We start from the raw sequence: 14911 nt of genomic DNA, 5'->3' as shown, positions 1-14911 counted from the left end.
TTTTTAAGTAGATAATAATTTTTATACGAGTCTTTAATTTTTTCATTTCATAAGGTGTCAGTTTCAATGAGACATTTTTAAATACTTAAGTAAATAACCGAGAGACTGTCCATTGGTCAAGAAAGACATTTTTTGTTTAACATCAGTTTCACGCTGTATCCCGCACGCAACAGGATAGGCAGAGAGAAGAGAACCGATTGTTAAGACACTCCGTTCTCCAATTTTCACCGAATTCTAGAGGCATTGCATGTTGAGTGGCAGAAGTCAACGCCGTGTTTTTTGCCTCGAAACCAGAGCGAAGAAATGGAAATATAAATGTAAATAAATATTTCATTTCCTCCAGTGGGGATCGAACCCACAACCAGTCACGCTTACAATCACACTTTGTGCCCCTGCGCCACGACTGGCCTCATATTATTTAGTTTTAGCTAAAATATATTTTTCATAAAACTTATTTAATATAAACATATAATCAATATTACACTTATATGTATATATGCCAGTGCAGTTTCACGAATGTAATTATCTTAGTTAGTTACATATTCAAATATATTATTATCATATATTTTTGTAGTGTTCATTGGTGAAATTTCAACATCACATATTAAAAATACCTAATCTTTGTCCGTATTTATTAAATTTATTTAATAAATACTGATACTTCTTCACGTATATATCCATATCCTATTAACAATGCAAAATACCATTTGTGGAATTTACATGTAAAGTGCATGCTTATGCATTATAGCGCTTATGATCTTTATTAAGAGCCTGAGAGTCTCATAGAGTATTTCTTTTATTTTTTATAATATTTGTTTATATAAAATAGGATTGTTTTTTAAGTAATGTAAAGTTTTGTATTATTCATTAGTGGAATTTAATAGAATTTAGATGATTTTTTTAAATTATAAAGTTAACCTTTCACCAACGAACAACACCTGTCAAAAGCAAAAAAAAAAAACAACTTTCAAAAGAAATACTTACATGTGCCCTAAAATCTACGTAAAGCAGTTATCCTCATCAGCGTGGTCGGAGCAGTCGACGGTGCCGTCGCACAGCTGCGCCAGCGCGATGCAGCGCCCGTCCACGCAGCGCAGCTCGTGCTCGGGGCACGGCGACGCGTGCGCGCTCGACTGCATCGCCGCGGGCTCTGCCTCTTCAGAGTCCTTGGTGTTTTGTGATTCAACTTGCTGTTCCTTGGCTGCTTTCTGCGACACAAGTGTAAATAGGATGTAATGTCGTCAATATTGTGAAATATTATCATTTTTTTTGCTTCACTTGGCGTAGGCAGAGGGAAACTAGTGTTAACACATTTCGTTCTCCACTTTCTACGACCAAATTATCGAGACAATGCGGGTTCAGTAGCGGAATTCATCGATGGGCTTTGCCTTGCTACCAGAGTGGGGAACATTTTAGGAATAACATATCTAGAGATATGTAATTATGTCTGAATTCTAGTTCAACTAACAAAATAAGATATAGGTATATGAGTATAGTCATCCAGAAAAACATAACGAAATGTAAAGCCCACGTTTCGTAATGATTACAAAATGAAGTGATTTGAGCTTCATCTATTTTACTGTATATATTTTTATGAAGATAGCATCACGCAGTCATGATTGTCATAAATCTCACTTTTAAAACATTTCATATTATAGGTATTTTCACTGAATGGTTAAAATGGTTAAAAGCGTCTTTTAAACTTTCTATAAATTCGATAAAATAAATTTATTGAAATAAATAATATATTTCTACCATAATTGTTAAATATGGATTTGAATATCAAAAAAAATATAATTAACAATTACCCTCAACATTGCCGATCCATCGATTACTTTCTCAAATTGATTCTTCATCTTATCTAAGCGGATTGCATCAGTGCTAGGTATAACTTCTGTAGTAGTTCTATGCATTGATCTTTGCTGTTTAGGTTTTGTTGTGCTTTCTGTATCATTAATATTCTTCTTTTTAATATCACCAAATAATCCTAAGTCGTCTGTATCAATACCTTCAGCAGAATCTTCTTTAGTTTCTTCTTTTCTACTGGTTTGTTCAACTCTAGGTGTAGTTCTTCTATTAATTGGTTTATTTGTCGTAGTTTCTTCGTTTGATTCAGTTTGAAGCTTGGTATCTAGAAGTTTTGGTCGTTTATATGGTGTCAAGCGCGATAACGATGGTCGTCGAGTATAGTTACGTCTAAACGCGTTACTACTGTCGCTGGTCATTAGTAGTTCTTTACTGCTGTCATTTTCTCCTGAAAAGTAAATGCATGTAACATATAACATAAATATTTCATAAATGTAGATACATGTTATCCATACAATATAATTAAAAAAATCGTTACCCTTGAATCTTAAACTTGGCATAAAAATATGTAAGTACGAATATACTTCTGAGAAAAGAGAACTGGTGACGTAAAAAAATTGTAATAAAATATGCTTACACAATAACTGTATTATTTTATTAAAATTTTGGACTTTTCCTATTTATCGTTGCGGTAACTAATCAAATAAAATGCAACCTACCATTACGTATACTTTGAGTTCTTTCATATATTGGTAGTCTATTGGGTTTACGTATAGAAGGTGCAGGTGCAGACCCAGCCAATTCTTCTCCAGGTTCTTCAACTTCTACTTCATCACCAAGTGCTCTAAAGCTGGACCTCTGATGGCACATGTCTTCATGCTCATCTTCACCAGTTGGACAATCTGAATATCCATCACAAAGCCACCTCTTAGTAATACACAAGCCAGAATCGCATCTGTAAAAGATAAATAGATTTAAGTTTAAGTGAAACTTAAATGTTCCGAGAATATATATTTTATATTCGTTTGTTATTAGGTGAGTAAAGGTTTATATGTTTTTTATGACCACTCAAATGATGTAGTTAAGTGTTGTTATATAGCGCAGCGTCAGTTACAGCAATTTATGGCGTACAATAACAAAACTTTCTTTTATTTATTTACTGGTGCTGTGGTGCTTGAAAGTAAACGAGTCAAGTCAAATGTAAATCGTACTCGCCAATCGAGGGTTCCGTACCTATTTGAGGATTGCAATTCAACAGGACATACAATTTTAAAAAGAAGAAAATCTTAAGTTTGCAGTCATAAGCAGTCTTGTATGAAATCAACTAAGATTATAAGTTTGTAATAGTTTTTTTTATATGAAATATCTTTAAATACTTCTAAATTTTGACTTTTTGGATCTTTTCCTATAGCTATTTGTACTGTTAGTTCTCATTTCGTGCCAAATGTCACAATTGGAGGTAAAAGGAATAACTATATACATTTAATAAAATTTCCCGAATTTCGTGCAAACGGCAGCAAAAACAATGCAAGCAATGAAGGCTTTTGCTTGATTTTTTCACTGCTCTAGTCTAAGGTGCCTAATATTTATTATTAATTTGAGCTTAATACCTCTATGCTATTTCGAAATAAATAGTCTTGAAAACAAAGTGATCCTATAAAAGTTCCGATTTTTAAACGGTTTTTTTCTTTTAAGGTGTGAAACCCTAAAAATAAAAGTAAAAATACCTATATTCATTATCTTCGCAACTTGCACATGGCGCTTCATCTTCCCCTCCCGGACAGTCCCTGGTGCCGTCGCACACCCAGTCGCGCGGCACGCACGAGCCGTCCCCGCACGCCAGCTCGCGAGAGTAGCAGGGCACGCGCGCGTTGGCGCAGTTGTTGCTAGAGTACTGATTGCATTTGAACATTGCTTGCAGTTCTGCAGGTATCATGTCCTCGCAGCTGTCCACGATAGCTTTAATAGAAATAGGTTTAATTAATTATTTTACTAAAAAAATACTTTTTTTTGAAGCTTATTCACATTTTTTTTTTTAAGAAACGTACTCACACAAATAAAAATGGTAAATGGAAATCATCCTACTATTATAAACCGGAACCATCATTGCACGCAATGGTTCCGAACTAGAATTATAAATATTTTTCATAATTTTGTTTCTTTTGAACCTATCCAACAATAATAGCTTTAGATTATATTTGCTCACCCTAATAGAATATAAAATCAAAATAACATAATAACAATTTATATTTTGAGGCTATTCGTGGTGCAGGGGCACCAGTGTGTAACTGTAAACGTGATAGGTTGTGGGTTCGATCCCCACTAGTGGAAATTAAATATTTATTTAATTTTATATTTTTTATATTTTAATTTCTTCGCTCTGGTGTCGAGGTAAAAGCGCGGCGTTGAGTTCCACTACTCAAACAATGCGTCCAGAAGTCGGCGGAAAATGGGAAACGGAGTGTCTTAGCACTAGGTTCCCTCTGCCTACCCTGTCTGTAAGCGGAATACAGCGTGATGCTATAAAAATATATTAATATTAAAATAAAATTTTTGTGAATTAATTGCTACACTGACCTTTGCAGAAGTTGTAACACGGCATCTTTGCTGGATACGGTGGTGGAGAACACTCTGGCTCTAGAAGAGCGCAGGCGAAGTGTCTCACCCTTTGGCTACAGTTGGTACTAACGAGGTACTCTATTTGTGGAAGTAAAGTTGTGACATCGACGCCGCTGACAGTCGCAGGAGCTCCTGCCAAGTCGTAGGGCAGTACACCACGGCAGAGAGCAAGGCGTGTAGAGCGACATTGTGAAACTGTAAATTACGATACAAATTTGTAAGTTAATATTATATTTTTTTTATTTTAAGTTTTCTTACTTGTATAATGATCCTATTGCAATATGCATAGAAATTAACAAATAATATAATACAACACTATGAAAAAGCTACAACACAATCTGGGCATAAAAGCTATTTACCTTTATCTTTTACTTTAAAAATAAAATCCATTAAGCGACAAGCTAGTGACTGATTTCCCAAGACTAACTTACCGTCAAAGTTACTATTAACGGGATATTTTTTAGTGGTAGCCTCATCACGATCTCGCCACGTGGGCAAGGTTGGTGACACTCGTGTGTTATAAAGTGCATTTTGAGTAGTTGATTTCATGTTTGCTGCATCTTCAATAGAAATGCCAAAAAGCATCGAATGACCCGAGGTAAACTTGATGTTGCCATTAGCGATGGGCCTTCCATAATATTCTGGTACTTCTTGAGGATTATTAATTTCTTTTTCATAATTTTGGCTCGTGCTCCTCTTGGGTTGTTCGTCTCGAGGTAAAGAAATTGTTTCTCTATGAATTTGAGGATCAGGTTTGGAATATTGTAAAATGTTTTTATTTGCTTGCTGTTTTATAAAATGAATTATATCATTCGATGTTTCTGCATGTGTAATACTCTCTGTTATAGAAGACTCTGTGGTAGAGGTTAAGGCATTGCCTTCTTTAAAATAAACGGCCAATGGTTTTTCAGGTTTCTGCGTTATATGAGGTTTTAATGTAGAGTCGCTTGGAATGGTTGTAGTAACTTTTAGTAACTTTGGCGAACGGGATTTTTCTGAATCTGCTTTTTCATTGCCATACTGAACCTCTGGAGATATGTGGGTAGGAAATATGGGAGGTATAGGTAGTTTACGTTTCTTACTTTTTTCTGTCACAATATCGACTATTGAAGTAAGATCGTAATTTTTACTATCAGAATCGTAAAAGTCTATTTCTGATGTTTTAGTACCTGCATACGAGATGAGACATTTTAAAATATATAAGATTACTAAAAAGCAACATATAACATTTAAAGTGACAAGATAATGTGCAATATAAAACAAAAAACATAAAGAAAAAACTAACTTACAAACATGCAGTACACAAAAAACAAACAGTCTCTAACAGTTTTACTTTATTAGTACCCGTCAAGTCTACGATTATATTACATTTGAAAGAAAAGCAAATTTTACCACGAGAATGCGATTTTTCAGTTGCAGGTGTCTTGGTAGGATTGACTTGAAGTTTATTTAGGTTGCTGTGCGCCTCAGAAATACTGTCTTCCCAGTTTGTAGCATTCACTGTCTCCACTTCAGTATCTAGGCTTACTAGAAATCAAGAAAAAAAATATTGAAGCCATTTCTAAAATATAAATGAAAAATATAATGTATTGAACGTTAAGCTAGCGTATTAAGCTTTACGGCTTATGGTTTGGCTGCAAAAATATTTCTTAAATGAAACTTCACTGGAGCACAAGGATGTGACTGTAACGCGGCGGTTGTGGGTTCGATCCCCACTCGAGAAAGTGAAATATTTATTTACGTTTATATTCCCATTTCTTCGCTCTGTTGTCGAGGCAACGCTGTGTCCTACACATAGCAAGGTAGGCAGAGAAAACCTAGTGTTGAGATGCTGCATTCCCATTAAGACACTCCGTTTTCCGCTTTCGGCCAAATTCTTAAGTCGTATTGAGTTGAGTGGAACTCTAAGCACGTATTAAATATTGCATTACTCCGAGCGGTGATCGATGCCGAAACCGTCACGTTTACATGATTTGAATGAAATTTCGTTGCAATTATGGCGTAATCTATTTTAGAAGAATAGATGCATGTAATATGTATCATTAATATAAAATAAGTTTAATTAAAAAAACAGATAGGTGCATGCAGATTTTTGCATTAGATCTCTTTCCATTAGTCTATTTAAACAAAGTTGCGAAAATAATATTATCACATATTATTCTTATACGATACGACAGATAAAATTATTTTATAAATTGACAACAGTTGGCTCACAATGCCAATTGAAAGTTCTTAGGAAAATATATAACAATGGAATAAAATAAACAGTTCTTATAATGTTTAATAAGTAAACAGATAAAAAATATATATTATTAGGTTCCCACACCTAAATTAATTTAATTTTATACCCTGTGTACTATATATATATATATATATATATATATATATATATATATATATATATATACTATGAAATATATATATATATATTTCATAGTATAAAATAATAAATTTTGAATACTGACATTTTTCCCAATATAAGGAAGTTAGTTTATAACAAGTAGGTAGTGTTGATAGCTAGAACTAGTACGTGACCTATGGCCAAATTATGCAGCTGTCATTTGAATCGTATTTAATTTGACGAAACTACAAGAATTTCTTGAAGTAAAGAGGTGAGACAGTGAAAGCCAGGTTCAAGAAGTCACTAGCACACCTCCGTAACGACGGTGACCTGACCGTCATTAATCCTTATCACACAACCTATTCTGCAATATATTTTAGAATTATATAAAATCAAGAAATATTATTTCTGAAATATAATTATCGAACCATATTCTAATATATTACTATTTAATTTTAATGAAAATGTGTACATTTCATCATCCAAGTATGTATTTGCATTTACAAGATCCTATTGCAAATATATTTTTGTTATGCTGTAAGTCAATTCTAATATTTGTTTTTTATACGCTTGATAATATTATTAAAAATGTAAATATATAAGTATGTATATTAAAACTATTATATATAGGGGATAATTCTGTACAATGGTACAAATGGTACGAAAAATCTTCTATATTGTTGTATTTTTTTGTCTGTTGTTCGATTAAACTACTGGACGGATTTAGATTAAAAAAAATTAAAAAGTTTAATAACTGTATTAAGCACTTTCTGATGACGTCAGAAATTTGAAGGTTTAGAACACCTGATGTAAATTTAGGGGGACAGATTCTAGGAATCTTAGTTTTAAATAGTTTACATTGCATTGATAAAATAAATTAAATTATTGCATATAAAGCTTTCCTAGCATGATAGTTTGTTTGAAAATGTTATGGCACTACGGGTGGTAAATAAAAGTACCATGGCAAGGGTTAAAATGTCATCAATCCATATAAAGTTAAGATTAAGTATGAATAATTATATTAACATTTTTTAATTCTATTGGAACATTTATAATATTATTTTATATTATTTCCAAATATGGCAACAATTATATTCTATAGCATGAACATAATAGCAGGCAGGTGTGCTGATAAAATATCATATGAAGTTAATTGTAAATTGCACGCCTGTAGAGTCAATCAATATCAATTTTAGAAATAAATTATCTAAATAGATACAATTATTAAATTATTTAGCCTTGTTATTGGTAAGACATACAAATATACTTTAAGTATATGTACATAATTATTGAACGAATAAAGTCTATTAAAGTTTTTAGTAATACGACTTAAATGTGAGCTAAAGGGATATTATCAAGCCTTCTACTTTAATTACATTTAAATTAGACTCATTTTGTGCTTAATCGAGTAAATGTGAAATGTATTACATAAATTATTTATATAATAATATTTAGTAGGATATTCGTCTAATTACATAGTCCATGTTTTTAACGTATAAGAAACTATTTCATTAAATATACACATATACTTAACTGGAAAGTTACAGTCCTGGCTGGTTCTTACGTTGTGCTATTAATATGATTGTATATTAAATAACCTATTAATAACAAGGACATTAGATAATACTCTTGGTATGAAATAGAAATTATTATTTCAAACTTAATTCTAATTATATATTATTATAGTTATGATAGTTTAGGATTCAATTAAATCAGTACAATTTGTTTAATATTTGAAGGTAAAATTATATAAGGTTCAATCAATGTAACTGAAAATGTTAATTACATACAATCGATCAATAATGAAAAAGCGTAGGTATGGGCATTGTAAAGAAATACAATGGTGGTTGAGGTCAACTTTCATATGACAAAAAGAGACAATTCAAGACAAAGCTTCTTAAGACACGAGGATATCCGACTGCGCAATCTTGTCTGGACCATAATGGAAAAATATGATTATAATTTTACTGCTTTTAAAAGTGGTTGTTGTTAAACCCTTCGCGTGCAGTGCGTGAAAGTATCTGAATATTTATGAAGATCAAAGCCATCGTTAAAGGTCCATAGCTAACAAAGATTTAAAAGGAGGACTATAATTGGTTAGAAAGTTATTTACGATCACACTGCGCTACACTTTTGTTATTATCATATTTTAACAAGTATACGAGCATAAGAAAGCTGTAAAAGTTGCTATTGCTATTTTTTTTGGTTAATTGATTCAATATTAATATTATCAATTTTCAGGTTTATTAGGTTTCAGTTTGGTTTAGCTTCACGCTGTATCCCGCTCACAGCAAGGTAGGATGCTCACCTAGCGTTAAGACACTCCGTTCCTTATTTATTTTTCATTTTTCCAACTATTATTTATTTTTTATTGACTTTTCTATTGATTAATAAGTAACTGTACAATACCTCAATTTTAGAATATTTTTTGTAAAATGATAGCCAATTGATTTTAAAATAAGCAATGAAAATAAAAAGAAATGGAGAGGAAACGACAACAAAAATATTTTATCATATACATACGAGTATATTGGGTACCTGTTATGGCGTAGGTACACATGTGTAGCCACATGTGCAGCCAGAATTTTACGCAAATCAATGAAAATAACGTTAGTTTCCTGTTACATGCAAAATAATTACAATTATTACGTAAAATACCTATTTCGTAACTCTTAATATACCTACTTACCTAATGAAACCAGGTAGTGAATATCTTGTTTTAAAAAATATGTATTAAACGATGAGAATATGTAATTAGTTTATTATTTATGCGTCTCACTATTTACTAATTGCATGAAACTGGAATAGTGGTTACTTTGATACTTTGGTTGCTTTGACGGACTTCATGACGGATTTAGAGTAGATATTTATATAGTAAAATTAACTGTAGATTTAAAATCATATGAATCTTTGATGTCACTGTAGCACAAGCATGTGACTCTAAATGCAACAACTGTGGGTTCGATTCCTACTCAGTTACATAAAATATTTTATATTTTTCATTTCTTCGCTCTGGTGTCTAAGCAAAGCGCGGCGTTGAAATCCGCCACTCAACAAAGCAATGCCTCCAGATTTCGGCGGAAAGTGGGGAACGGAGTGTCTTAACACGAGGTTCCCTCTGTCTACCATGCAGTGTGCGGGACACAGCGGGAAGCTTAATTATTTTATTTTAAATTGTATTTGGCTAATACATATATTATACAAGTTCAATATACTTATATAAATTTCAATTCCAATTGGCTCGATCATATAATTAAAAACAACGATTATTTTTAGTACATTAATAATATATAACATTAATATGCAAATTAATTATTACCTGGCATCAGGAAATACACAAAGGCCGCGAGTGCGACGCACACGGTGAACAGCGCGAGTGGCCATCGCAGCAGACGTAACGCTCTGACTGCTTTATCCGCACCGCCGCCGCTGGACCCACTAACTCGGTAGAGACTGTCTGGATGTGAGCCCTGGAACAAAACATACAATTATTCTCAACAAAACTACTCAATCGATTATCATTAAACTTTGCACACACTCTTACAGATATTAGAAAGAAAGACAGGATACTTTTATATTAAAGAAATATCATTCGGCTATAATATAACAACAAGCTTAAACAGACGAAGCCGCGTTTTAATCTCTAGTACATATATGTATAAAAACACTAATATTTTTATATAGTTGAAAAGAATTTGTATAAACCGCTTGAGGTATCAAAGTCAAAGGTTATTTTGGAAATATAAACAACCGATGGCTATCATATCTTTATAGCATTTATGGCATAGATCTTACGAGCGGAACCTTAAAAAATTCTATTAACATAATAAGCGAGAAACAGCCAAGCGTAAACTGTGATATTTATTCAAACCATCTGCTCTTTGGTACTTCAATAGTAACAAGTTACATCATATATTATTACTAGCGGACGCGCGCAGCTTCGCTTACTTATTTACGGGTGAATTCTAATAAACCACGAAACATGTGTTCAATGAAATATTATTAAGATTCTAAATTTAAAATTTTATAAAAATCGGTGGCGTTTTAAAAATTTTTCCATACAAACTTTCAACCCCTTATTTGCACCCTAAGGGGTGAATTCTAGAAAACCATGAAACACATGTTCAATTAAATATTTTTAAGAGCCTAAATTTAAAATTTTATAAAAATCGGAGGAGATTTAAAGAGTTTTCCATACAAACTTTTAACCCCTTAATGGCACCCTTAGGGGTTAAATTCTAAAAAACTGTGAAACACGTGTTCAATTAAATATATTTAAAAGTCTGAATTTACAATTTTATAAAAATCGGTGCCGATTTAAATTTTTTTCCATACAAACTTTCAACCCTTATTTTACCCCTTTAGGGTTAAAATTTTTCAAAATCCCTTCTTAGTGGATGTCCAGATTACGAAAGTAAACATCTGTCCAAATTTAACGTTTCTACGCACAGCGGTTACGGCTGTGCGTGCGTCTTACCTCAGTCAGTGAGGACAAGTCCTTTTATATATATAGACTAGCGGACGCGCGCAGCTTCGCTTGCGTATTTAAGGGTGAATTCTAATAACCCATGAAACATGTGTTCAAAGAAATATTTTTAGGAGTCTAAATTTCAAATTTTATAAAAATCGGTGGCGTTTTAAAGATTTTTCCATACAAACTTTCAACCCCTTATTCGCACCCTTAGGGGGAGAATTCTAGAAAACGATAAAACACGTGTTCAATTAAATACTTTTAAAAATCTAAATTTCAAATTTTATATAAATCGGTGCCGATTTAAATTTTTTTCCATACAAACTTTGAACCCCTATTTTACCCCTTTAGGGTTAAAATTTTTCAAAATCCCTTCTTAGTGGATGTCCAGATTACAAAAGTAAACTTTTGTCCCAATTTAACGTTTCTACCATCAGCGGTTAAGGCTGTACGTGCGTCTTACCTCAGTCAGTGAGGACAAGTCCTTTTATATATATAGACTAGCGGACGCGCGCAGCTTCGCTTGCGTATTTAAGGGTGAATTCTAATAACCCATGAAACATGTGTTTAATTATATACGTTTAAGAGTCCGAATTTCAAATTTTATAAAAATTGGTGACGATTTAAAAAAAACCTATACAAACTTTCAACCCCTTATTTGCACCCTTAGGGGGAGAATTCTAGAAAACAATGAAACACGTGTTCAATTAAATACTTTTAAAAATCTAAATTTCAAATTTTATAAAAATCGGTGGCGATTTAAATTTTTTTCCATACAAACATTGAACCCCTATTTCACCCCTTCAGGGTTAAAACTTTTCAAAATCCCTTCTTAGTGGATGTCCAGATTACGAAAGTAAACTTTTGTCCAAATTTCACGGTTCTACTATTAGCGGTTACGGCTGTGCGTGCGTCTTACCTCAGTCAGTGAGGACAAGTCCTTTTATATATATAGATTAATGAAATTATTTTTAGCAAAGGAAAGTCTTTTGTAAATATGACATTAAGTCAACTAAAATAGACAACTAACATGACGTTAATCGCAACATCAAAAGAATATTTAGATTAGTTCGTATTCAAATTCTAACGGCATCGTGATTAGTATTAATTTGTCATTATTATATTATTATCTATCACTTTCACGTGATATTAAGATTTTGTTTACATAACATTATTTATATTATAAAATAAAGATTTTTTAAAGAATGCAACAACAATCTATAAGTATAGGAATTCGTAAAATAATTGTTTATAATAATAATTAGAACAGGATTTTTTATCATAACTATTTTATTCGTATCGTAGGGCTATCATGGCTTAGTGATTTAAGGTTGAGATGACACGCCGATGGGATGCCCCCTGACCTCAGAGAAAGCTGGATGGACTGACCTAGATTCCAACATTATGAGCAGATTATTATGGAAACTGTGAAGACCTAGCTAGTTAAGTAATAATATTATTTAATTTAGAATTAATAAATATTACATATTATTAAGCGTATTCGGCGTAAAGTTTCGCCACTCAACACGCAGATAATGGGGAACGGAATGACTTAGCACTGGGTTTCCTCTGACTATGCTGCTGTGCACGGGATACAGCGTGAAGCTGTTCTTATCAGAGGACTTTCAAGAGTGGGCACAGTCATCGCAGGAAATCAAACGTTCCAAATGCGCACAAAGTGTAGCGTATAAATTTAATGCAAGTTGTACACTAGACACAGGATGTTAGTTAATATATATAATTATATTTTATTTCTTCATAATTAATCATGATAAAAATCAATATGTTAAGTATATAACTTAAAAAGTGAAAAATTAACAATAATATATCTGTAATCATACACTCTGAAAATATGTATACAGATACGTGGTATATTTCAGTAAATTAAAATAATATAGGTGCATATTGTTATTACGAAATACATGATTTTCGAATCTACCACCATTGCCCTATCAACTGATATTACATAAACAGGTAAAATATATGAATTTTCTTTAACATACGTATAACAAATATTTATGTAAAAGAACAATAAGTGCCTACCTATATGTAGTTTGTGCAATTGAAATTATGATACGCTACCTTAACAGCGAAGGCCTTTGTTTCCCTCGGCTTGGAGAAATATTTGTCAAGTTTCGTGTCGTACCCATTAATTATATTATCGGTAGGTGACGAATTCGATGAGCGTACTCGATAAGTTCCGTATTGCTCTACGTGTTCCGATATGGTCGGCAAATTGGGAGAGCTACAGCTACTGCTCGAACGCGAGTATGCATAATTTATCGACCCATCCGCCGGATTTTTAGGCTTTTTTGTGAAAGCGTGTCGCTTCACTGGCTCGTCAGGTAGTCTCAAGTCATACGTTTCAAATTTTTGAGTTACAAAATGCTCCTCGACTTCCGATGTGGGAACGTAACGTAAAAGCCTCGGCTCTTTTATTTTCTTTTCGAACTTCACAGCATCCGTCTCATTGTCCAGTTCAGTTCGGTTTCGTAAATGCTGATGTTCATTGGTTGTTCTAGCTTTCCTCTTTGGTTTTCTTTCGGCTGTTCGGGTCTGGACGTGATCGTCAACAATTTCTGAATCTGAAGATGGTCTATCACCATATAACACATAGTTACCGTTTACCATTTTGCTAATATTTTACTTCTTTTAACTATCTTAAGTCACAAAATCGGAAAGAGTTTTGGGCGCATCATTATTATTTTCTTAATGATTCTTTAATGTATATTATATTCGTTTTATAAAATTAATCGTCACCTGTAGTCAAGAAATATACGACAATTGAATAAAAGTTGTTTTGTAATTACACATGTCTTGTTTGTTTGCTTGTGGCTCAATGAATGGTGGATGCAACAAATTCTTTTGTAGCAGATAATTTAGTGTTTAAGTAACATAATATTTATAAATTGGTAAAGCGTTTGATTAGCATTTTCCGCCCAAATTGTAAACTATACAAAAAATTCTGTTTATTTTTTAAACAGCTTATAATGATTGATTTGTAAATTACAAGTGTTTATTTTCTATTTTGTCTATTAAAGCAAAGCGAGTCTTACTCGCACTTAACTGGTTTTTTGATATATTCGTATGTACGTCAGTTGTCCATAGGTACACGCGATGGTTGTGGGCTTGATCCACACTCGGGAAAATAATTAACATAGGCCGCGTTGTTGGGTTCCGACATTTAACACGCTATGTAACGAGATTGGGCGTAAAGCCAACAAAGCTATACTTAGTTCTATTTGCGTACAATGTGGTGCATATGAGATGCGTAAAGCTAAAGAAATTGCTCGGTTTTAGTTTTATGCTGATTTGATTGTAATATTTTTCTCTCACATATTTCATTAATCAAAATCAAACAAAGTAATACAGAACAAAGAATGAGAACATTTGAAATGTTGTAAACGCAAGTACTTCAATAGATAACATTCAGAGCGTAATGGCGGCCATTATTGTTTTGACGCGGTTCCCGCGCTTTTTACCCCGTTTACGCGGGAACGTTCTCAGTAAAGCGCGTGCGCGATAATGGCGGCCAGGCAACGAGAGTGAATTGGACACGATTGTGCAACCAGAGCGTTTTATGCAACTGATGTGCCGTTAATGCAGCGATCTTGATAACCTAGGTCGTTTGTACTTAAAGCTCTTCCTGATCCTAATCTCCGTCGTGGAGATTG

At 33.0% G+C, this 14911-nt stretch overlaps 1 protein-coding gene across 6 annotated transcripts in view; it reads right to left on the bottom strand.

Annotated features, from left to right (window-relative positions):
• The window catches only part of LOC146535535 (uncharacterized), a 55575-nt gene continuing 40664 nt past the window's right edge, over positions 1–14911 (bottom strand). For 4 of the 6 annotated variants that reach the window (XM_085190902.1, XM_085190899.1, XM_085190900.1 and 1 more), the window contains exons 2-10: positions 13320–13997; positions 10086–10236; positions 5818–5952; positions 4857–5594; positions 4384–4620; positions 3534–3765; positions 2526–2761; positions 1809–2254; positions 1–1208 (exon numbers count right to left, since the gene is read on the bottom strand). In XM_085190902.1, coding sequence (XP_085047028.1) covers positions 999–1208; positions 1809–2254; positions 2526–2761; positions 3534–3765; positions 4384–4620; positions 4857–5594; positions 5818–5952; positions 10086–10236; positions 13320–13868 — 2934 coding nt within the window. In that variant the 5' untranslated portion in view covers positions 13869–13997 and the 3' untranslated portion in view covers positions 1–998. The remainder of the gene's footprint in view (positions 1209–1808; positions 2255–2525; positions 2762–3533; positions 3766–4383; positions 4621–4856; positions 5595–5817; positions 5953–10085; positions 10237–13319; positions 13998–14911) is intronic. The other 2 variants (XM_085190903.1, XM_085190904.1) reach the window with 2 other exon arrangements.

The sequence above is a fragment of the Heliconius melpomene genome, chromosome 10 (assembly GCF_056956725.1).
Source record: "Heliconius melpomene rosina isolate 202511_hmr_F chromosome 10, ASM5695672v1, whole genome shotgun sequence".
Classification (NCBI taxonomy): domain Eukaryota; kingdom Metazoa; phylum Arthropoda; class Insecta; order Lepidoptera; family Nymphalidae; genus Heliconius; species Heliconius melpomene.
Note: the sequence above shows the minus strand (reverse complement) of the source record. Positions and strands in the feature narration are given on the sequence as shown.